We start from the raw sequence: 23,696 nt of genomic DNA, 5'->3' as shown, positions 1-23,696 counted from the left end.
ACTAGTAGAAAAACTATTTGTACACAAGGGTTTAGTTAACTTTAACCACACGTCCAAACCTATTATGAATATTTCCTACTCGGCTTAAACATCCTAATAGGTGTCTCAATCCCATTTTTTAATGTTATTTTGCCATTACTATTCCATTGCTCTTCTACCCCATGGATGGTGGAGTCTGCTGTCATAAGTGGTACTGGGGCAAAGTGGATGAGAAAATACAGTATTTTTAATTGGACCAGTTCGTGTTGGTGAGTGAGACAAGCTTTTGAGCTACACAGAGCTCTTCTTTGGGTAGGGTTATGCACCTGTATGCTGTCCCCAAATAAGTGTAGTAATACTCCCTGCCTGTTGCACACAAATCAAGCTTTGTGGAAACCTGGATTGGCTCTATGAGGGAAAGGATACCATGTCATGACTGTCAGGACAACGAGCACCCCACTGTGGCCTTGCCAGCTCTTTTAAACAGACTTAAGACCCTGGAGCTGCTTTAGTCGGGCCTGGCTGATGGGTGTGGTGGGGATGAGGGACAACAAACTTCAGCGTTTGTGAGCTATGCAGGCCCAACACCTTCGGTTTATGATAATCTCATAATCTCAGCGTTCGTCTACACTACATTGCTTTTAGCAACAAGCTGTGTGGCTACAGCCGAGCCGGTAGGGCTGCAGGAGGGCGCAGGCCCAGTGCCCCCGGGGGGCCCCGTGACAGGGGCACTCTGTGGTCCCAGCTTGGGGACTGTAACCCGCCCGGGCCTAGAGCGACAGGCAGGCGCTGCGGGGGCTGAGCGCCGTCCTTCCGCCCGGAAGCGGCGGCGGAGAAGGAGGGCGCCGGCGGGGAGCATCGCAGAGCTGGGAAACTCCAGCGGCTGGCGGGGTGGGAGAGCCCCCGCCCGCCGTCAGGCGTTCCCGCCCGGCTGCCTAATTCCAGCTCGTGAGGAGGCGGGGTATCCGTGGCCACGTGCCCCCGCTCAGCCAATCGGAGGATCGCGTGATGTGAGAGTGACCAGTGCTGTCCCCCAAGATGGCGGCGGGCGCTCAATGAGCGTGGGTGGTGGCGGCGCGAGCTCGGAGCAGGGGAGCGAAGGCCCCGCGCCGCTCAACATCCCCCCCCCCGGGGCCCTAGGATGGTAAAATGACCCAGGGGGGGAAGAAGAAGAAACGGGCCGTGAACCGCAGCATCATGCTGGCCAAGAAGATCATCATTAAGGACGGCGGCACGGTGAGGCCTGCGGGGGGCCGGGGCCTGGCCTGCGCCAGCTTCGGGGTGCGTGACGGGGGCTGGTTGTGGTACGGAGGGGAGTGAGGCGGCAGCTGGGGAGAGGTAGGCGGAAAGGGTCCGGCTGAGGTGCGGGGGCGCGTTGAGGCCTTGGCTGGAGCGAAGGGGCTGGCCTGGAGGCGTGCGGGGACGCTGGGTTGACCCCGTGAGGCAGGGGGAGGGAGCGTGGGGTGAGGTGAGGCCCGGGTGCATGTAGGGGACTGGCCATTGATATGGGGAGGCCAGGCTGGTGCAGTGCGGCCTGGGGGTTGGCCTGGAGCCGAAGGAGACATGTTGCGTTGGGGTTCCGTGAGCTGGGCATGGGAAGGGGCGGACCTAGCAAAGTGAGGCTAGTCTAGCTAGACCCCGGACCGGGGGAGGGCTATTGAAAAGCCCAGCGCAGTGAGGGGGACACTTTTCAGGCCTGAGTGCACAGAGGATCTCTCTGGTTTGGTCGGCAAGGGAATCTGGGGTTGGCATTAGGAGTGGCCAGCTGCCGGTCTTCAGCTGGAAAGTCTGGTCAGTAAGGGGACCTGACAGTGTCTTGTCAGATTTACTGACCGGAGACTCAGAGTCCGGTTACTGTGGGTGAGGGAGGCGAGGAGGTACCCAGCCATCACCTGTGTCAGCTCTTACTCAGCTGGGGCTGCCTCCTACCTGCCTCGGGTAGCTCCAGCTTCTAGCTGAGCTCCACAGGAGTCTCTCTTCTGACCTGGGGGAAGAGGAGTGCATGGAGGTGGGGGCGGGTGGGGGGGTGGGATTCTGGTATGCCTACTGAAGCGTTCTGGTTTTTAAATGTCAAGTTGGCAACCCTAGTTGGCATGGTAGGTCCTGCCTTGAGGGCAATGCCTAAAACAGGTCAACCTGGGACAGAAGTCTGACTCTAGCTAATGGGGTGATGAAGTGCCACATTCAGTGCTACATTGTCTCTGCTAGCTAGCTTGCTGGGAGATCCTTTATCTCAGCAGTTCTCAACCAGGAGTCTGGGGCCTCCGGGTTTTAGGGTGTCTGCCAGAATAAACCAGAGAACACCGTCAGTGTTAGACTCACTGTGGCCCAGGGCAGAAAGCTGAATCCTGAGCCTGTTGTCCAGGCTGAAGCCAAATCCTGAGCAACGTAACTTTCTGAGGCTGCCTGTGGCATGGGGCCCTAGGCTATTGCTCTGCTTGCTACCCCCTAACTCCAGCCCTAGCTTTTAATCTACTGAAAAACAGTTGTTGTGGCACAGGTGGGCCATGGAATTTTTATAGCATGTTGGGTGGTGGCTTAGAAAGAAAAAGGTTGAAAAGCCCTGCTCTAGGTGGAGCTACCTGGGACCTGTGTGATGAAGAAGCTGCCCTATAAACACTTCTGTTGCAAGGGCTCCTATCTCTGATGTGTAGTTTGACTTGAGGCCTAACTTGGTCTCCACTCCCTCTGGTTGCTTTCTACCAGAGCTGGGTCCATGCTGTGTTCTGAAGGTAGCACATGGGCTGGGCATAGGAACTTTGTTCCCAAAGAGCCTCTGACTCTCTTTCCCTGGTGGGGCTGTCTGGCAGCCTTGGGTGGGACTAAAACTATGTTCTTTGCTGCTGGCTCATGTGGGATCAAGAATTCTGGGCTGGTGCAGGGTTTTTTGCCATTATTTCATGATAGGTTTCCTTACTATGAGGTGTTTCCCCTCTATCTCATTGGTGTCCATTTAGTCATCATTTGTTAGTTTAAAAGTATTTCTTAAATCTATACCTAGTATGGTGATTTGCCTTTACTCTAAGTAGTAAGTTTATGAGTAATGAGCATTTGTGTCAAGACTCAATAGAAGGTAACTTTACTTAAATCCATGCATTTACCATTCTGTATAAATATGTGTAAGTCTACAACATTTATGGATTAGATAATATTTAAACTCTTAATCTTGAAAGGAAATACCAGCTAGAAAACTGCTGTGCATTTTGAGGTAGCAGTTGGTTTCACAATAGCCTAGGATGATGGCAGACAGTAAACCATTGTAGAATAGAGCAGGGAGTTCTGAGTATAAGAAGTAGGATGTGGTTCTGCTGTTGGTGAAAAGCCCATCTGTGATGTGCTTTACCCATACAGTGTGTGCATCGCCATCATGGGATCCTTTGGTCTTTGTTCTGTCTCCTTCGGCTTCCATATTCTGAAAAAGAATAGGTGGGTAAGTGTGAGACAAACTTCTGTATCAAAGTAGTACTGGAAGTGTGATAAAATGTTTCCCAATAAATAGTTATTAAGTATTTTATCTAACAGAACTTGGAATACTTAGTGATTGAATGAAGTTGCCAGAGATACTTTTAAAATGTACATTTATAATCAGCATAGTTCGGTTATGGGGGAGAGAGAGAACTTGGTCCAACTCACTGTAACAATGTATGTCTTGCTTTATTCGTGTAGTTTAGATATTTTTTCAAAATGCATTAAAATCATATTATTGCTTTAAGATAGGTCCTTCAAATAAAGGTAAAACATCAGTTTGCTGGTCTTTTGTATAAACAGCCAAGAACTGCTTTCATCAACTTGATGAGCTACTGCAGGGGTAGGCAATCTATGGCATGCGTGCCAAAGGTGGCATACAAGCTGATTTTCAGTGGCACTCACATTGCCCTGGTCCTGGCCACCGGTCCCAAGGGCTCCGCTGCTGGCCTGGGGTACTGGCTGTCGGCCATCTCCCAGCTGGGGTTCCATCTGCCAGCCCTGCTCAGCTCGCTGCCAGCCCCAGGTTGCGGTTACTGGTCTGGGGGGCTCTGCTGCCAGCCTGGGGTCCCTGCTGCTGGCCCAGAGCTCAGCAGCCGTCCCCAGCTGTGGCCCACTGGCCCCAGTCTGTGGCAGTGAGGGGTGCAGACGGGGCAAGAGGGGGCGCAGCTCAACACCCCCACCTTAAAAATTGTTCCAGCACCACTGTGCTGAAATATTTTTAAGTCCTGATTTGCTGCTTACATCACTATCACACCACGTGGAACAACACACTTTGTTTGATGTTGAGATTAGAATGTGCATGCAAGAACTGGAATCAAAATTTTCTGACAGATTTCAAGATTTCCAGCGATTTGGCCCAATGTTTTCTTTTCTAATTAAACCTGAAAAGTTCAATGAAAGGGACTTGGATTTGTCTGTATTTCAGTGGATGGGTGTTGAAGATTTCAAAATGCAGCTCATTTAGTTAAAAAGCTCAGAATTGTGGGCATCAAAGTTTGGAGATCTGAGGAGTGCACTTGAAGCTACTGAGAGAGATCATGGGGCCTCTATTCTGACCTGCTGGATGTCCCTGCCAGTGAAATTTAACTGTTTGAAGAAAATTGCATTTGCAATGCTTTCAGCATTTGGATCCATATACCTGTGTGAACATGTGTTTTCACACATGAAATCTGTCCCCTGTCCCTCTCGGAGCCGGTTAACAACTGATCACTCGGAAGTCTGTGTGCAGCTTAAAGTATCCAAATACGTGCCAGACATTGGAAAACTCAGGAAGGAAAAGCAAGGGCAAGGATCACACTAAACTGATAAGATCTGCATTTTAATTTAATTTTAAATTAAGCTTCTTAAACATTTTAAAACCTTATTTACTTTACATACAATAGTTTAGTTATATATTATAGACTTATAGAAAGAGACCTTCTAAAAACATTAAAATGTATTGTACACAAAACCTTAAATTATAGTGAATAAATGAAGACTCGGCACACCACTTCTGAAAGTTTGCCGACCCCTGAACTACTGCCTAGATTACTTAAGGGTCGGAGGCAAAGCAAGTTCATATTTGACTGATAAATACCTACTGTGAAAGATCAATAATGCTGTTTGTCATTTCTTTACAAAGTAAAAACTTATGGCATTACAAACATGTAGGCACATGTTTTTTACAGGACTAATATAGTGAGTGAATACAGACAGAGTAACTTTTTTTTATGCTCCACTAGTTCATGCAACTAGTGAAATTAGAATTTCTTATTTGGAAAAAAAAATTGAGTTGTTACAAAAGTGCCATTCTCTAATTTGTACTTGGATGGACTGCCTCCAGGGATAAGGAGAAAAAGATTTAATGTATCTTCCAGTTATACCTAAAATAGTGCCTTCAGTGTCAGTTACCAGTATTAAAAGCTGAGTGCAAGGCCATTTGAAAGTGGATTGAGTTCAAATGTACGGAAACATAGAGTAAAAAACAGGCCTGCAACTGTTTGGGAAGTCATTAGACAACAACAGATTGGTTTGTGATCTGTTTGTGGAAATATTTGCCTATTCTCAAACCCAGGTAGGGAAAGGGTATTAAGACTTTTTATTTTTTGTGAGTTAATGACCTGTTGAGGCTGTATGCTGTTATACTAGACTATGTTACTTATAATGGCAGCAAGAACTGCGTAGATGCATGGATCATACTGTAGGAAAAAAAAACAAACAAACCATAAATTGGCCCTCTGTTCTGTTCTCATCCTCCCCAATTCCTCATTTGCCTGACGTGCTGAATGATATTTTGGGGAACAGGTAAATTGAAAGGGCCTTGAATTTCCCTAATTTGCAGCTCAGTAGCAATAAATTTAAATTTTTTATCAATCACTTATGGGGTAAAATCATTATATTTTGAAATTTTTTAGCCCCAAAGAAACTCAGTAGTCCTTTTCTCTGCAAGAATTCTTTTCAGAGAATGGGGGTGTATATTTTCCTAAACAAGTTGCAGAGGTACCTACACCATTAATTTCAGCAACATTTTCTGTAAAAAGACTAGAGTATGGTGGCAATGTGTAGAAATGTCTTTTGGAATAATACTGTGGCTTCTTGTGTACTCTCTAATATCAGAACATCAGTCAAACCTGATTTGGCAGTAATGTCACTATGTATTATTCTTATAACTCACAGTCCTCATTAAATTAAGAGGATGCTTACAGCAGTGACTGCAATTAGACTTCCTGTAGAACTGTGTGATAAAGATCTTACTGTAGTGCTATCCTCCTTTGTGTAATTGTTAAATAGCCATAGTCAAAAACAAATGAAATACAAAATACATTTAGTAAAATACTTGTGATGTAGACTCTCCAAAGGAAGGAAATAATAGTAGTTCAGACCCTCTCCTTAATTCATCCTGTTTTGATTTATTGCAATTCATGTCATATGTACAATACTCATTCTTCTCAGACCATTGATGAAAGGAAATTTGAGCTAGGATACTTGAGTCTGACAGGGTGAGTTAAAGCTTTGAATTGTTCTGCTCTTTCTTGTAATTCACTTCGAAACTTATTCTGGTTTGTTAACTATATTAATAACAAGTGGAGTCTCTCAGCTTTTATGATTGTACATTTGAAGTTGTCCTTGCTTTAGAGTTTTTCCAGTGTTGTATCAATAGAAGTATCTTCTAGCTATAATCCACATACAAGTTTATTTTATCATTGGCTTGATCTATAATACAAAATCCTCTTGGACTAGAAAGATGCCCATCTGACCTGGCAGATGGGGTTTCTGTAGTTCAACTAGTGCGCTGCCTGTCCCAACACAACTACCATCCTCAGAATAGATAATGACAAAGAACATCTGCTTCTACCATGAGTGTCGGATCCCAGTTCTGACTTGAGTATTTAGCTACACTTTTGTCTTCAGGCTTTAATTTTTGTAGCTAAAATACATCTCTGTTGTGGAAGACGTAAAAATGTTGTTTTGAAATGCATTTAGTGATTTCTCCTTTAGTTTGTCTACGCTTAGTTGATGCATACTAATACAGTGTTTTATGTGATTCATTTTCAGACTCCAGGCCTACTTGATGTATTAATCAAATCCCATGACAGTCAAGGTTCTGCAGAATCTTAAAACGTACATTTTTATAAATTTTTCTTGTACTTGTGGTTACAACAAAAATATTCTAAATGTGCTATTGCCTTTTCATTCAGTAGACAGAAGCTGATACAGTAACTCTGAGAAGTTAGCTCCCTCCCTGTCAACTCAGTTTTCTGTTACTGCTTAAGCCTAATGATTTAAATTTTGACACTAATTCCTGTCTGATCATTTTAGCACAAACATCCAGCTAAATGATTTATGGCTGAATGCAGTGGCAGATAAGGGTAGTCATCTTCCCCCATCTCTTTAAAAATATGTACTGTTGTAAGCAGTGAAGCTCTTCAGTGGAGTCTCCGATTCATTTCCTTGACCTGCTCTCACCTGCCCAAGATTAGGTGTCAGTGGGTAGAGACACTGTTATTTCTTCATGCCTTGCCCATAGAAATGTTGGAAAAGCTCTTGACCTCTGACTCTTGGGGTTGTAAGGTGGGTGTGTCTGCTGAGTAGCTGCCAGTATCTACTTCTCCTACCCCCAACCCACCAACTGTTTCTTTACTCCCTGATACACTGAGGAACCAGAGATAGCAGCTGAGAAGGAGGCTCCATTGTGCAGGAGCAAGTCTGATGCTGATCCGTAGCCTGGGAGGGAAAAAGAGTATTTGTTGCCCGTGGTACTTACAGAAGTTTACTGTTTGGATCCTGTACTGTAGTCAGGTGGGATGGGAGTGAAACCTAGAAGAGCTCCTGCAGGCAAGGGTGGTGCTGTGAGTTCAAGCTGTTCTCTGGCCACTTTAAAAAATTTTAAAGTCATCTCTACTCATTGGAAAACAGAAAAGTGTAGCAAAAGAATATTCATGAATATGGTGGACGTGTGTGGTAACTAGGGAAGGAAGAAGAAAAGGGCAGAAGTGACCATGGTACTAAAAGTATTCTGAAACATGTTTTCAACTAAACACTACAGAATATAAAGCTTTTATTAGAGATGGGTCGAAACAACAAGCTTTTTTCCAAATCTGTTCAAATTCAATCGGTGGGGGTGCAATTTACCAGTTCCAGTAGCTGTATTTAGACCAACTCCTATAGCTTTGGTTACAAGTCACTTGATGCAAAACCAGAAACTTTATTTTTCTGGCTTGGATGTAGCCAAAATCTTGTGAGAATAGCTGAATTAGAGTGGCAGAAATCTCAAGATGGCAGAAATTTTGCAAGAACAGCTCAGAAGATTTGAGCGCTGTTAAATCCAAATCTTTGTCTGTTTGCATTTAGTCATATGAACACAGCAGACCAAATCTAATTCAGGGCTGAGCATTGCCTCTTCATTCTCCAGTCTCCCTTGAGGGTTGAAAGAGTATGTGTTGAGGCAGAGTGGTTTTTTTTAAGTCAAAAGAAGTCCACTTGGGTAAAAAGTATCAGAGGGATAGCCGTGTTAGCCTGGATCTGTAAAAGCGGCAAAGATTCCTGTGGCACCTTATAGACTAACAGACGTATTGGAGCATAAGCTTTCGTGGGTGAATACCCACTTCGTCAGATGCATGCATGCACGAAAGCTTATGCTCCAATACGTCTGTTAGTCTATAAGGTGCCACAGGAATCTTTGCCGCTTATCTAAAAAGAACAGGAGTACTTGTGGCACCTTAGAGACTAACCAATTTATTTGAGCATAAGCTTTTGTGGGCTACAGCCCACTTCATCGAATGCATAGAATGAAATATATAGATAGATACAGAGAACACGAAAAGGTGGAGTAAGAGGCTAATTAATTAAGATGCCCATTTATTCTTTTACATAGAGGCTGTCCGGTTTGGCCAATGTACATGGCAGAGGGACATTGCTGGCACATATCACATTGGTAGATGTGCAGGTGAATGAGCCCCTGATGGCGTGGCTAATGTGATTAGGTCCTATGATGGTGTCACTTGAATAAATATGTGGACAGAGTTGGCATTGGCCTTTTGTTGCAAGGATAGGTTCCTGGGTTAGTGTTTTTGTTGTGTGGTGTGTGGTTGCTGGAGACTATTTGCTTCAGGTTGGGGGGCTGTCTGTAAGTGAGGACTGGTCTGTCTCCCAAAATCTGAGAGTGAGGGATCATACAGTGCTGTGTTTTAAGACACTTCCAGTCATTCATTATGCTTTACCCCTCAGTGGAGTTTCGCTGTATCAGAGCTTACACAAGACAATTATTCAGATTCCTGAAACAGCTTGTTTTGAGCCATACTTCATCTTACAATTTCTTGCTTATAAACCAACATTCAAACAACTTTCTTATTAATAAAGCAGCTTTTTAAATATTCTGTAGTAACAACTTTTTTGTTTTTGTGTTTTAGCCTCAAGGAATAGGTTCGCCTAGTGTCTACCATGCTGTCATAGTGATTTTTTTGGAGTTTTTTGCTTGGGGACTTTTGACAGCACCTACTTTGGTGGTAAGTGATGTGGTTAATGAACTTCTTCTGTATTGCATGAAAAGTTTAAAAAAAAAAAAAAAAAAGAAAGGAAAAGAAAAAAGCTAAAATATTCAGTTCATTGCAGTATTATCAGAGCATTAAACTTGAAAATAAAGTTTGGGTGGAATTGAGCTGGCCTGAACTTCACACTTGGAAGAGCATCTTGTGTGTTATGTTACCAAATGTGGTCAAGATTAAACAATCCATGTAGATCAGAGTTGGGCTTGTTGATATTAGTCACATATCAACATATGCAATCTGTGCTAATTGCACACACTTTTGAGAAGAAATACTTTAAAAAACCCTCAAACCTTCCATTCCTGTTTCCCCCACAGACAGAGGTCTGTCTTAAGCACAGGAGTAGGATCTAGGAATGCATGGGATTCCAGTCCCAGTTTTAAGAACTTTGTGACTTTGATCTTAAAGGATCATTACCGCACCTGGCCATTCTTTAAATATAACTCATTAAATATTGTGTATTTTTCTGTACTGTCTTTTTAACTTTTGGTAATTAACAAGGTGATGGCAAGCAGAAACTTTCTCTTTTGTAAAAAGAAAAGGAGTACTTGTGGCACCTTAGAGACTAACCAATTTATTTGAGCATGAGCTTTCGTGAGCTACAGCTCAAAGCTCATGCTCAAATAAATTGGTTAGTCTCTAAGGTGCCACAAGTACTCCTTTTCTTTTTGCGAATACAGACTAACGCGGCTGTTACTCTGAAACCTTTCTCTTTTGTAAACATGTTTTCACTCCTGCCTAAGTAATTCATTTATTCTACAGTCAGTGATATGATTTAACTTCTCTGAAATAAAGTAATACCACGACTGAAGTCTATGGACAGATATTGTATCCTGATAATCTGCAATATAAGGAAAGGAGATTTTTAAGTTTTGTTCTTGTTTATATGCCATAATTGTGCACAGTCATTTACAGAGATTAAGGTTAAACTTAAAAGTTTTGCCAGCATAGCTCTGTTGGTTTAGGAAGTGATGGTTTGGGGTGTTTTTGTTATATAGCTATGGTGTTGAAATCTACAGGCAAAAACTTTTTTGCCTTGTAGACAAGGCTTAAGAGTCAAGTACTCATAATCTAATGTTTTTATCTTGTAAACACATCAGTTGACCTAATGCCCATTGTACATGTAGGCAGGCTGACCTAATTATGTTACACAGGGCACAAAATTTACACAGCTCTGAGTGCTGTACCTAGATTGATATAATTTGTAGGTGTAGATGAGGCTTTAGTATGCAAAAAAACAGCGTATTCAAACCATCTGAGCAGTACATGTGTTCACCATTCAGTGTCTATCTGTGTTGTTGTGGTACTGGTTTTGTGTTCCGTGGTACTGGTTTTGTGTTCCATGATACTGAAATCCTTTTAAGCAAAATGACCCTTGTGAAAAGTAGTGTGTATTTGGTGTCTGAACCAGTCCGTCACATAAGTACGGCGTGTCCTAATTGATGTGTATTTTCCTTAAATAAGGAAATCCTACAATAGTATTCTGTCTTCATTGAAGTAGGAATGATACTTTTATCAAACTTAATGAAATTTTGGCCAGTCTTGTGTGGTAAAAAGTGAAGAAAATACACTGTGATTTTGAAGAACGTTCTTTCATTATTTTACTGACCTGAGCTGTAGTGCGAACATTGTGGCTTATCCACTGGTGCCTTTATTTCTGGAAAGTAAGAAGCATAGCATAATTTACTATTAGAAATTGTGTAGTCTACTATATAAATGTCTGTAGTGGACTATTTAACAATGAGATTATTGATGTTGAATTTATTAATTTCATGGTGAATTTTACTGTAATTTATATTAAAATTGTTGGCATAATATGCCTCGTATTAATCCTTGAGTCTGTATTCATATTTAGTGTTGTGAAATATGGATAATGCAGTATGTAATGTACATAATTCTTTCATAGGTGTTACATGAAACCTTCCCAAAGCATACATTTCTAATGAATGGCCTAATCCAAGGAGTAAAGGTAGGTAGAATGAAAATTCAGTCTAAATCAATAAGTGAGAGTACAATTTAAAATCAATAAAGGGTACATACATAAGTGCTGGTGCTTTATTAAGTGGAATAAGGAGAGCCTTCCAATATAGCTTTCAAGCTGTGAATAAAATGTGAGGGTAAATTTACCAAGGAGAGCTCAAATGCAGCACTTTATTTGAATAAGGTCTTGCTTTTGCTAAAATTTTTACTTGGTTTGACTGAGGAATAAATAGGCCAGTTGAGTAGCCCAAGATCACACAATCAGTTGGTGTCACAGCACGTAAGAATCCGAGATATCTGTTGACACCCAGTCCTTTGCACTGATTGTTAGACCACATGTCCTCAGTGTGTTGAAAAATGTTCTCTCTCCTAAATACAGCATATAAAAATGTAAAATGCATTTTATTAAGCTGTGTGTTGACTGCATTTGGATTCACATTTTGGGTTTCTGTGGGTTAGTAAAATTCAAATTGTAGGTAACTGCTGCTGAGTGGAAAAGGGGGATGAAGGATACTCATAGAAGATATTGCCTGACACACTGTTCCATATAGCCAACATTTATCATTTAATCTGCAAAACAAAATCAGTCAGTTTCTAACAATCTTTCAACTATTGTATTTTCTTTCATTTCTTGATCTTTATTTAAAATTTGTTTTTACTTTTCAGGGCTTGTTATCATTTCTCAGTGCCCCTCTCATAGGTGCTCTATCTGATGTTTGGGGACGAAAGTCCTTCTTACTCTTAACAGTATTTTTCACTTGTGCACCAATTCCATTGATGAAGATCAGCCCATGGTTAGTAGCAAGCATAGTTATTTATGGCTTTGTCTTTAGTGTGTTATTAATTACATACAGCAAGAACATGTAGCATTTATAATAGCACTTGTGTTCCAGTTAATGTACCAGAAGTTGTTTACTTCTTAGCACACGTCTGTGAGGTAGGTGTGGAAGTACTAATCCATTGCAGAGTTGGGGAAACAGAGACAGGGTAAAGTGACTTGCTGAACGCCTCAAAGCCAGGCTTAGAATTTTGTATCTCCAGTCTGTTTGTTATACCAATAAATTAAAAACCAGCAGGATCTTATTAAAGGGAAAAAGGCAAAATACCACATTTATTGTGAATACAGAAAGAATCATAGTAAGCAGTTAGTTACAGCTATAACATTCCATTCAATCTCATATTTACACACACACACACACACACGCGCGTTCTGCAAGGTTGTTATCATAGTTACTAGCCTTAGAGGTGCTCATGCCAAGCCACTGGCCAGGTGGCCTGGACATGAGGAGGGAGCAGGGCCTTGTCAGATGCTCATCTGATGCTCCTGGAAGTTGGTTTGCAGAATCAGACTCCAAAGTTCTCACTTTTTAGAGTCTCTTTTTATAGGAATTTCTTCCTGTGCCAGTCTATGGGAATTGCTTCATCATGCTGTTGCTGAATCAGTCAGCAAATAGCACATTCCTGACGGCTCCGTGCTGCTAGATGTCATCTTGTTCTTTGGTTCTCTCATTCTTGAGGCTGTTGGGTGGATTCCAGTCTGCCCTCTGGGGGTCCTCTGGTTATTTCCACTTGATGCCTTCTTCAGCCGATGGACACTGGATTCTTAGGCTGGCACCTCCCTGATCATTCAGTTGTTATCCACACCAAGCATCCATCCACATACATCCTCTATCTCTATTTTAATCACAATTGTTAATACAACAAAAGGGCGGGGAGTCTCTGGGTGCTGTTTCTGTTGTTAGAGTATTGCTTTGGGTCTCTCTCTCTGTGAATTGCTTTGAGAACAGACTCTGTCTTAGAACATACTAACACAATTAGCAGCTTGCAAGTTTCACGCACAGAGGGAGAGAAACAGTACCAAAAACCAAGAGACCTCTTAATTAGTAATACCCTGGAACTTAAACTATGGGGAATCAAACTCATTTGTGATTTTAATACAGAACTTCTTTAATATGATCCAACATGTTAGCCCCATGCTTCCTTCTAAGCTAGTACATGAGTACTGGAGTGACTCGTGACTTTTTAGTGGTGTTCGCTTATATAGCGGAGAGAGCCCAAGAACTTGAAAGATGTATCGCCTGTGAGTGGCTGTATTGTACTTTTAAGCCTCTTGGGGGTTAATAACTTAATAGTTGAGTATAATTTTATACAGTATATTTCGCAGTACCTTAAATGTCTCTCTAATCCTTGCATGTCTTTATTTGGCTGTAATTTTCAGCAAAATCATTTCAGTACTAAGTAAATAGTCACTAAGAATTGAAAATATTCTTCAGAACTAGCATATACCTTAAGCACTAGTGTGTAACATTAAAAGTGCTACTGAAAAGGTAGCTGCAGCTTTATTATAGTTGTGCTTATCAAATATTTGAATCTAGCAAATTTTGAGTAGCTGGAATTTTAGTGTTCTGTTAGTACACCTCCATTCATGAGTCTAATGTCCCTAAGACAATGGCTAGTTCACAATTGTCTCAAATTTTGTACTGCTCCTGCAGATAAATCTGAAATAACATAGGACAAGGTCTTAGCACTAATAGAGGTCTGAGAGTCAACTGTTCATATTGTATCAGGCTAATTCAGTTTGCTATCTAGTCTTTTGTGGTCTCTCCATTTTGATCCCTATTCCTGGGTGATAGGCTATTTGTTTAACAGTTTATATGTTGCAACATGCGTTTTGAGTGAAATAATTGTCAGTCTGTGGACTCAGGGCTAAGGCTAACGTTGAACGATCTGTAATGAACTATCCTAATTTAACCTACAAAGCCTTTTTTTGTAGAATGGCAAGTAATTATGTTGTACCCTCAGTGCACACTGGAGAGATTACATAACCATATAAAGACACATTCATACTGACTTTATAAATATTTAAATTACTTGTCAGGAATAAGTTGGACAATCATAGATACCTTAATCTGTCTGGAAGTGTTTCAGAAGTTTGTGAATCACTACTAGTTACATTTTAGCTCCACTGAGCTGTTCTTTTTTCTGATTCCTTTTTGTCCCCAGGTGGTACTTCGCTGTTATCTCTGTTTCTGGGGTTTTTGCAGTGACTTTCTCAGTGGTGTTTGCTTATGTAGCAGATATAACCCAAGAACATGAAAGAAGCATGGCCTATGGGCTGGTATGTACTTAATTCCTCTGTACCTTTAAGCCTTGTGAGGCTCAACAACTAGAGTTCTCTTAATAAAGCGTTGTCATATTGCTGCAGGAGACACAAGCTTTTCAAAGTTGATATCTTGGCCATTATAAACTCTTATTTTGGCCACTCAGTTTTTTAAAAACACTGTTCCAAATGGAAACTTGGTCCTACCATCCAATTCTGCGTCTTCTGTTGAATGTCTTGTTGTCAGCTTAAATTTAAAATGGCCATTGTATAATCTTTTCTCTCCATTCTTTTCTATTTCCCCCTTTCTTGGGTCAGTGTGAGATGTTGGCAGGATGGTGCTATTTTCCATTTTGTTTGCATATGCAGCTTTTATTATACAATGTAAATTCTTTGATTTTATTAAGAGCTGCGGATGTTGTGCAAATAAGCATAGTTTCTTCTATCACCCCCAAAAGAAAATGTTATACTGAGTCTCCCCCTTTATCAGACCTCTGATATGTCCAATTAAACTTCACAAATTTGACACAGTCACAAAGCTATACAGTGCTGCCCTCCTTAACCAAAATTTTTTCATTAGAAACTTCAGATGTCTGAAATCTGTGGTTGCTGCTGCAATGCCAGAGAAAATAACTACATTAGTTCAGAACTTGTCCACCTGATTAGGGTGATTTGTAACTGAGTTTCTGGAAGTATTCAAGGTGCTGAAAGTGAAGTTAGAGAAAGAGTGGATACGTTTGATCTTCCTTCCTGGAAAACGTTCTCATACTGACTTTTGTCTGTTACAGGTTTCAGCAACTTTTGCAGCAAGTTTAGTTACCAGCCCAGCTATTGGTGCCTACCTTGGTCGAGTCTATGGAAATAGCTTGGTAGTGGTCCTAGCTACAGCTATAGCTTTGTTGGACATTTGTTTTATTCTTGTTGCTGTACCGGAATCGCTGCCCGAGAAGATGAGGCCAGCATCATGGGGAGCACCCATTTCTTGGGAACAGGCTGACCCCTTTGCAGTAAGCTATTTAAATGTTTAAGTATGGAGTGGTGGCTTGATATATGCAGATTTGGATTTGTACTGCTTTTGAGTCAGGAATGGGACTGATAGTAATTTATCTCTATTTGGGTTTTTAAAAAATTGTTTGAGGAGTTCCTAGGTTTATTGGGGAAGGGTGTGAGTAACTTCAAATTGCTGATTAGCAAATGCTGATTAGTAAGTGCTGAAGGACACGTTTTAACAGTGCTGTATGTATTAAAGGGTATCTGCCTCTTTCAGTGTAAATTTTGTGAGTCGTTGGTTATGAATGATGAAGAGTAGATGTTTTCTGTTGACTTTACAGCTGTGTCTTTTTTGTCCTAGTCACTAAAGAAAGTGGGTCAAGATTCCATAGTGCTTCTAATCTGCATAACAGTCTTTCTTTCCTACCTCCCGGAGGCAGGTCAATATTCCAGCTTCTTCCTATACCTCAGACAGGTAAGAATTTGCATATGAAGAAATATGTCTGATATGGAAAACTAAATTTATAGAAGGGAGTGTTCTTTGCACTTGTTACATTACTTTAGCAATATATGGGTAGTCAATATGATTGATGGCTGTTGATAGTAGCTTTTAGTTACTGTGATAATAAAGAGATGAATCTGTTTTCAAAATATTTCTCATGTTTCTTAATAATATGCATTATTCCTTGAAGTACAAGTTCCACTACATTGCAGTGGTTAAAATTAGCTTTCATTAGCTGATAAACTATTTTTAGTCTTACAGTATGGGGTCGATTTTCTTTCAAGTTCCATACTCAATGATAGAAGTTATTTTCTGTCCTGCACTAGATCTTTCTCTTTATTTTATGCAAGAGTAAATGTTGGTTTGAATGAATTATGGGATTGAATAAAATCAGGGATGTCATCTTCTATTTCAGATTAAGCGTTTTTCTGGTTACTCCATTTATTCTTTCCACTGATGTCACAAAACATGAAAGACGGGTCAATGTACATTTGAAGTTTAATGATCAAATTACTTCTTCTCTAATGTAGATAATGGGATTTTCACCTGAAAGCGTTGCAGCATTTATAGCAGTTCTTGGGATTCTGTCCATTATTGCACAGGTGAATATTAATCTATAAATTTCACTAATGTAATGGGTTCAAGTGAGAGCAAAGTATTATGACAATCCCTGTAACTGTAATTCCAGGAACGCAGTCTATCTGATTTCAGGAGGTTAGACTAGAAAAGGAAAGATTCTTTGAATTCTGATCTGATTTTATATGGCTTCCTTTTTTTCCATCACCTATTATCTGACCATTTCATAAACAATTCATTCTCAAATCCTGGGAAGTAGAAAAATATCACCGTTTTGTGGAAGAACTGTGATGCACAGACATTGAGACTACCTTAAATCTGTCAGAGCTGGGAATATAATCCACATCATGAATTCTAGTCTAGTGCCTTAACCTTAATTTATTTCTTCCATAGTCACACTCCCAAACGTCTTAGAAGTTGATTCAGTCTTCTCCTTAAGCTTAGTTTGGGTTGAAAAATAGCTTGTTTAAGCATCAGGGCAGGTTAAATAATATATCTCCAGTGTATGGATTTCTCAAGGAGAATTTAAATTGTTGCATGTCAAGAGCGAGGTAACAATCTCTTCACATCTCTCCCTCCATTATTATGTGTTTCAATCTCTGTCTAGAAAATACTACATCACAACTTTACTTTGCTTCTGTCAAAACTAGTGAACAGTTTATATGTATTGCTGTATAGCCTTATTATTCACAATTAAAATGACATTCTTTTTCCCATCAGACAGTAGTTTTGAGTTTACTTATGCGGTCCATTGGAAATAAAAACACCATCTTACTGGGTCTGGGATTTCAAATATTACAGCTTGCATGGTATGGTTTTGGCTCGGAGCCTTGGTACGTACATTTCGTTTTAGTTGAATTAATGAACTAACATACTAAGATTTTAAATTGTTACTTACTACTTAATAAAGAAACATTCACAACATTGTTTTTTTTTTTCTTGGTTTTTTTTACATGCATCAGATTTACATGAGAGGTTACAGGCAACGCGTCCTTTGTCTCCTCTTAAGCTGGAACCTTTTTTTTTCTTCTTTTTAAAGATGTAATTGGTTTGTACTTGGTGAAGTCAAAGAAATCACTACTGTCTGGTGAACCATCCCAAACCAAGAATTTGGTATTGTACTGTATGATTGACCTAAACAATGTCAATCTCTCGTACCAATATTCTTAAAACCAAAAATTGTTCATGGATATTTTTCCTCTAAAAGGAAATGGACACCAAACAACATAGAGAAAAGAGGACAAAAGCATTTTTCAAACAGTCAGATTTTCTTGATTATTTATTTTTTATTTTTGGTCGTGTTGCTTGTAGTAGAATGCATTGACTTGTCAAGATGTCAGCTTACATCAGAGCGCTTCCTCCACCCCCCTAGCCGTCCCCCCCCCCCCCCCCCAATTGTACCCTTTACATGTGCTAACATACCAATGACCTAATGGGGAAAACTAAGTTAAGATAGCCTTTTGGGTGTTAACTCTCCTCCCAAATTAAGAAGAGGTGATCAAAATACATGATCAGTGCTTCCCAGCAAGTATCAGGATTTTGCAAGGATTAGGGATTTTTCTAATCATCTCTTAAATTATTTTACACCATTTGTTAAACTCAGAATAATTGATAGGTATGAAATCCAGCAATGATGATTAACTTGTGACTTCACTATTGCATGGGGTAGTGTGTGCAGTTCATTCTAAACTTTGTAATAAGAGGTATATAGAAGGTAGAAATTCAGAATTCTTATCTTGATTCTTTCTCTTAACACTTCTATGTTTTTCAGGATGATGTGGGCAGCAGGGGCTGTTGCAGCAATGTCTAGTATTACGTTCCCAGCAGTAAGTGCACTAGTTTCACGAACTGCTGATGCTGATCAACAGGGTATGTTTTATAGGTGGTGGTGGTGGTGTTGATAATTATAAGGAATATTCAAACTAGGGATATTCTGACCTCCTTACCACCAGATGGATCAGTGCTGTCTTACTGGTACTCAAGGGTTATCCTCAACCTCCATGCTAGTTTTGCAGGACGAATTAGCCAGCATAGTAGTATGTTAATGTAAATGAGAAAAATTAGTCTAGTTTTAACTTCACTGTAGAAGAATGGTAGTTCTCAAAAGTGATACGCAGTTGTCAAAGGCCTGTGGACTGTTTGGAGGTGGTTGGGCTATACTGTTCAAACAAGGCAGATGAATAGTGAGTGTCTCTAGCATAGGGAAAACCCATTCATTGAAGGTAGCATAATACTACATCACTACTTCTCTTGATTCAGTACGTCAGCTGATCATGTTTCAGTTCTTCTTTCCCACTGTGCATGGATTTACTCAATTCTTCAGGTGCATTTATTTATTATTACTGTAGTGTTTAGAAGCCCCAGTAATATATTTTTGCTTTTCTCTGAACCATGAGGCATAGACAGAGACAGCATACCAGATTTGACAGCCTTTTGGTCAGTATGGCATAGGAAATGCAGTGTTCTGTCTAAAACAAAGTTTGTCTTGCCCAATGTTCCTCTTTTTTTTTCTGGTTCTGGTGTAGGCGTGATTCTCCTCACATCAGCCTTAAAGTGGTGTATCCCAATTGATTTTAGTGAAGTTACTCCTAGTTTACACCAGTGTGGGGAAAAAGTGAATCAGGCCCCATTGCATGTTAGACAATTGCCAAAAAGCGTTTTAAACAGTCTTCATTTTTATACACATTTAATTTCATGGAATGCCTTTTTCTTTAGGTGTTGTTCAAGGGATGATAACAGGAATTCGAGGATTGTGTAATGGTTTGGGACCAGCACTTTATGGTTTTATATTCTACATATTCCATGTAGAATTGAATGAACTCCCAATGACTGAAACTGAGTTGGGAGGTAACGTGGCCACACAACACCATTCACAACAGGTATTATTCCTATTTATTTATAAATTACAAGAAATGCAGCAAAGATAAATCCTAGACCAGTGGTTCTCAAACTCTTTTTCCACAGACCACTTGCAAATTGCTGAGGGTCTCAGTGGACCACTTAGTGATGTTTCCAAATGTTTGTTCCATTAGCTAACTATTGTAAAGCACTTTGGATAAAAGTGCTATATAAAAAACTTTATAATTTTAAGGGGTTTTTTGTTCTACAAATAAAAGCACACCACTCGTATTTTAATAATAGTATTACCTTTCTAATGTGATGAATATGCCCTCTCTCTCCTGTCGCGGCAGACCCCGAGCTGGGGCTCGGAAGGAGGGGTGGGGGAGGGTCTCTTCCCGCCATGGCAGCCCTGGAACTGGGGAAAGTCACCTCTTTTTTTTTTTTTTTTTTTTTTTCTTTTCTTTTTTCTGGCCATCGCAGCCCTACATGTCCCAAATTCTCCCCCACTTCTCACCCACTGCCCCCTCCCACATACCCCCTATTCCTCTCCAAGGCTACCACCTCACCTTACATGTGCGTCTTCTCCAGGCACCTAATTAGGGGAGCCACGCCTTCGCAGCTCCACTAATTAGAGGGGTGGCCCTTCATTCTCTCGTGTGGGGCAGCCCAGGCACCCATCTTAGAGGGAACTATGCACACCACATGAATAGAGCTTGCGGACCACTGGTGATCTGTGGACCACAGTTTGAGAACCTCTGTCCTGGACCTTGGGAAGGTGGGCCGGGGGGGGGGAAGTAAATTGGATACTCTAGTTCATCTCGCTGCCAATTCAGGACTGTACCCTGTGGCACATTCTACAGTGCTTTAGTCAGTCCAGCTTTAAATGAATCAAGCAAAGGGACTTCTCAAACCACTTCTATTGTGAGACTCTTGACCTCTCTAATAACTCTTGCAATTAAGACAATCCTCTTGATACTGAGCCTAAATTTTCCAGTGATTGATTGATTTGATCCCGTTGCTCCTTTGGATCGCCCTAAAAAGAACCCCATTGGTTCACATTTTTAAACGCTTTCTATTCTCAGTCTTCTGACCAAGTTACACATCTCTTGATTCTTTCCTTGTATGTTGGTCTCTTTTTTGCCTGTTAACTTCTGCTTTTCTCTAAATTTTCTTTAACTTGTAAATATTTATTTCTGGTATTAATGTGCCCAGAATTGTATCTTATGTCTAGTGAATATTTTTAAAACACGTGATTTAGACTGGACACTAAAAAGCTGAATATGCTTTGCTGTTTTCATACTTCCTTGTGGCGTGCTTCTTGTCAGGGCCTTACCACTTCCTTGTAGCACTTTCTCCTCTTTATTTGACATTGCAAAACATTCTGACCTGTCAATATGCCTCTGCCTACAAGGAGGCAGAAATTGCCATTTATGGTCATAGATACCAGCCTATGCACTACTTCTTCATTCCTTGAAAGCGAGTGCCAGGTCTGGTCCTTCCAGCTATCGCTTATTATTTTTAAAAATAAATATCTAAAACACTGCTGCAAAATAAGTCTACGAGTCAGTCTTTTTGATGGTGTGGTGAAAGACAAAGCTTCAAGATCTTGTTGTCCTTTATTTACACTTGACTGGAGAGGGGGATTGGGTTTACTCAATTTACTTTAAGTATTAATGTTCATATTGCATGAATGAAAAGAGTAGAACCATAGAATGAAATTCAGACATAAAGTAACTTTCTGGCTGAGATGAAAAATAAGGACCACAAATTAGATCATAGTCCCTTTTGTATAGTTAAATGACTTCTTATGGTGTCTAGGTCTGTGAACACTGTACCATTGTAATGTCTACAACAGGATATATTTAAGGGTGGGTGAAGGAGAGTGTCTTCTGCTTTTGTATTTTCTGTTTAATTCACAGTCCTGTTTAACTTTTTTTAAATAGTAGTAAATACCTTGGCTTTGCTTGTTTAAATGTAGCTGTTAGCTACATTTGAATTGTGGGGGGACTGATTTAAGATCTCGATAATCCTATTTTCTCTCTCTCGCTCACGCACCCCGCTCTCAGGAAAGGTGAAAGGAGTGGGGAAGCAAGTGTCACTAACAGTTCATTCTCTTCATAACTTGCTGTAATGCTGCGCATATCTGAGAATTGCATGGTGAAAGAGCAGTCTGTTAACTTTTTATTTCAGTACCTTATGCACATTACTTTCTCTGTCTTCGGGCTTGTCTCTACCGCAACAGTGAGTTCAAGTTTCTCCACTATAGCCTAGTTCCAGTGAGAGTGACCACATTGTTGATGCAATATTTGAGCTACACAGAGCGAATGGATTAGCAGTTGATGTTGGATTACTATCTCCAGTGTCAGCAGCATTCGTGTTTCAACCTACTCCCAGTCCCAGATGGGCTAGCAAGCTAGAGATTTGTGTGTTTGAAAGGAGCTGGGTTAGGGACAAAGCGAGTTATACCTCAGGTTAACAAGACAGTGAAGACCAACCCTATACTTCATCTGGTAGCTACAGTGAGTTTTTAACTACTTGGCTGGAAATAGCAGTTCAGCTGTATGATTCTCTAAGTTTGTATTTCTGGCAGGTAAGACACTAGGCAGTGGCATGTTTCCTGTGAAGTTAGAAGAGAATTTTGCAGTTTAAAAAACACCCAAAGAGAAACTCATCTAACAAGTTTCTCCTCTTCTGGGTTTCCTCCCTCAACCTTTGAAAATTACTATTGTTCATCTATGAATAAGGTTTACTAGGGCTGGGTATTGAAATAGCCCACTCATTAAGAGTGTTCTGCCCTAAACTAATTAAATTGTAAAAATTTTTAAGTACAGAGCCTGATGTGAAACAATCAGTGTCTGTGAACTATGGATTTACTTAACTGTTCATCTAGAAAATAAATGTTTTTGTTGTTTTCAGAACTCCATAATTCCTGGACCCCCATTCTTGTTTGGAGCATGCTCTGTGCTGCTGGCTTTGCTTGTTGCCTTGTTTATTCCTGAACACACCAATCTAAATGTACGGTCCAGCAATTGGAAAAAACACAGTGGCAGTCATGGTCATCCACACAGTCCACAGGCCCCTGGTGAGGCCAAAGAACCTTTATTGCAAGACACAAATGTATGATGACAAAATCCAGAAAAACGTTTTTATATTTCATAGGTCTTGTTTCCAGTTCTGGATACATTCCATTTACATAAAAAATGTAATTTCTTAACGTTCTCTTCAGAAACGTATCTTTCTGCATGAAATTTTAGGAACTAGACACAGAACTGGAAATTTCTCCAAAGATGTTACAATTAAATTAACTTGCTTTTAAAAAGAACAGACTAAGCACTGGTCTCATACTATTAATATAATTAACCTTTTCATCCTGGTTCTGAGACAAAAAGGAGAACATATTCAAGGTATCAGCATGTGTCCCTGTGTCCATTTCCTTAAGGTGTAAAGCTTTAATTCTCTTCATGCTAAGTCTCAATGAGACATACTAGCATATTTGTGGACCCATTCATTTTATGTTGTAAAATTTTGGGTCAGATGGTACAAAGCCTTAACGTAAATGCACTCAAGTAAGGAAAAGGTGAATTGGTTTCATTTTAAAAACACTGTATGGGAGGTTTTATTAAGTTTCTACTAATACAAAATCATGTGGTGAGCACGCTTGCTGAACAGTAAAATTTCTTTGTTTAAGTGCATTAGTCTAATTCTTCCTAATTTTTGGAGTACAAGATAGTATCAAACAGTATTTAAATTAGGGGGTCTTTTGAGCCTATAAGATTTTAATATTGGCTCTAAAACTGTTTTCTCAAATACAGTTTGTTTATACCACTATATTTCTGATGTTTGCGTAATCATAAGGACCTCAAAACTTGAATACACAAACTGAAATATAAGCTGATAGCCTTGAGAATGTCCGTGTGCTATATAGTGGCCTTTCAGGACTGGCTAGTAACTTTTTACTTTTACAGAGCTAATGTTTTAGTCCTAAATTTTCAGGACCCTAGTACAGGAGAAAGCTTTATACAGTTACTGATGTGAATTTCTCTAAAAATGTATATTTTTGTGTCCAGTTGTATTATTTAAACAAGTATTCCTTTGTATAAATTGTGTATAAAGTATAGTTTAAAATGTTTTCATTTTGTGGTTACTGCTTACTGGTTTTTTAACTTTGAACATGCACCGTGGTTGATGGAGTGCTGGAAAATGTGTAAATATGTTAATAAATGAATATTTTAATGAA

The 23,696-nt window shown here is 40.2% G+C and overlaps 1 protein-coding gene across 9 annotated transcripts; it reads left to right on the top strand.

Moving 5' to 3' along the window:
* The first annotated feature begins 493 nt into the window (after positions 1-493).
* On the top strand, positions 494-23,696 carry MFSD14A (major facilitator superfamily domain containing 14A). 9 transcript variants are annotated; one of them, XM_027825034.2, is made up of 14 exons: positions 1,149-1,215; positions 3,331-3,405; positions 6,982-7,047; positions 9,336-9,431; positions 11,377-11,439; positions 12,117-12,244; positions 14,454-14,568; positions 15,339-15,557; positions 15,902-16,015; positions 16,573-16,644; positions 17,339-17,451; positions 18,390-18,487; positions 19,334-19,497; positions 22,376-23,696. In XM_027825034.2, exons 5-14 carry the CDS (start codon positions 11,413-11,415, stop codon positions 22,580-22,582), a joined length of 1,257 nt encoding a protein of 418 aa, XP_027680835.1. In that variant the 5' UTR covers positions 1,149-1,215; positions 3,331-3,405; positions 6,982-7,047; positions 9,336-9,431; positions 11,377-11,412; the 3' UTR covers positions 22,583-23,696. The 9 variants fall into 9 exon arrangements, with proteins under 9 accessions (XP_043377051.1, XP_007062669.1, XP_043377052.1 ...); XM_043521116.1 differs by lacking the exons at positions 3,331-3,405; positions 6,982-7,047 and adding an exon at positions 494-508 and having other exon boundaries at positions 1,076-1,215; XM_027825031.3 differs by lacking the exon at positions 6,982-7,047 and having other exon boundaries at positions 1,062-1,215; positions 3,331-3,409.

The sequence above is a fragment of the Chelonia mydas genome, chromosome 8 (genome assembly GCF_015237465.2).
Source record: "Chelonia mydas isolate rCheMyd1 chromosome 8, rCheMyd1.pri.v2, whole genome shotgun sequence".
Classification (NCBI taxonomy): Eukaryota; Metazoa; Chordata; order Testudines; family Cheloniidae; genus Chelonia; species Chelonia mydas.
Note: the sequence above shows the minus strand (reverse complement) of the source record. Positions and strands in the feature narration are given on the sequence as shown.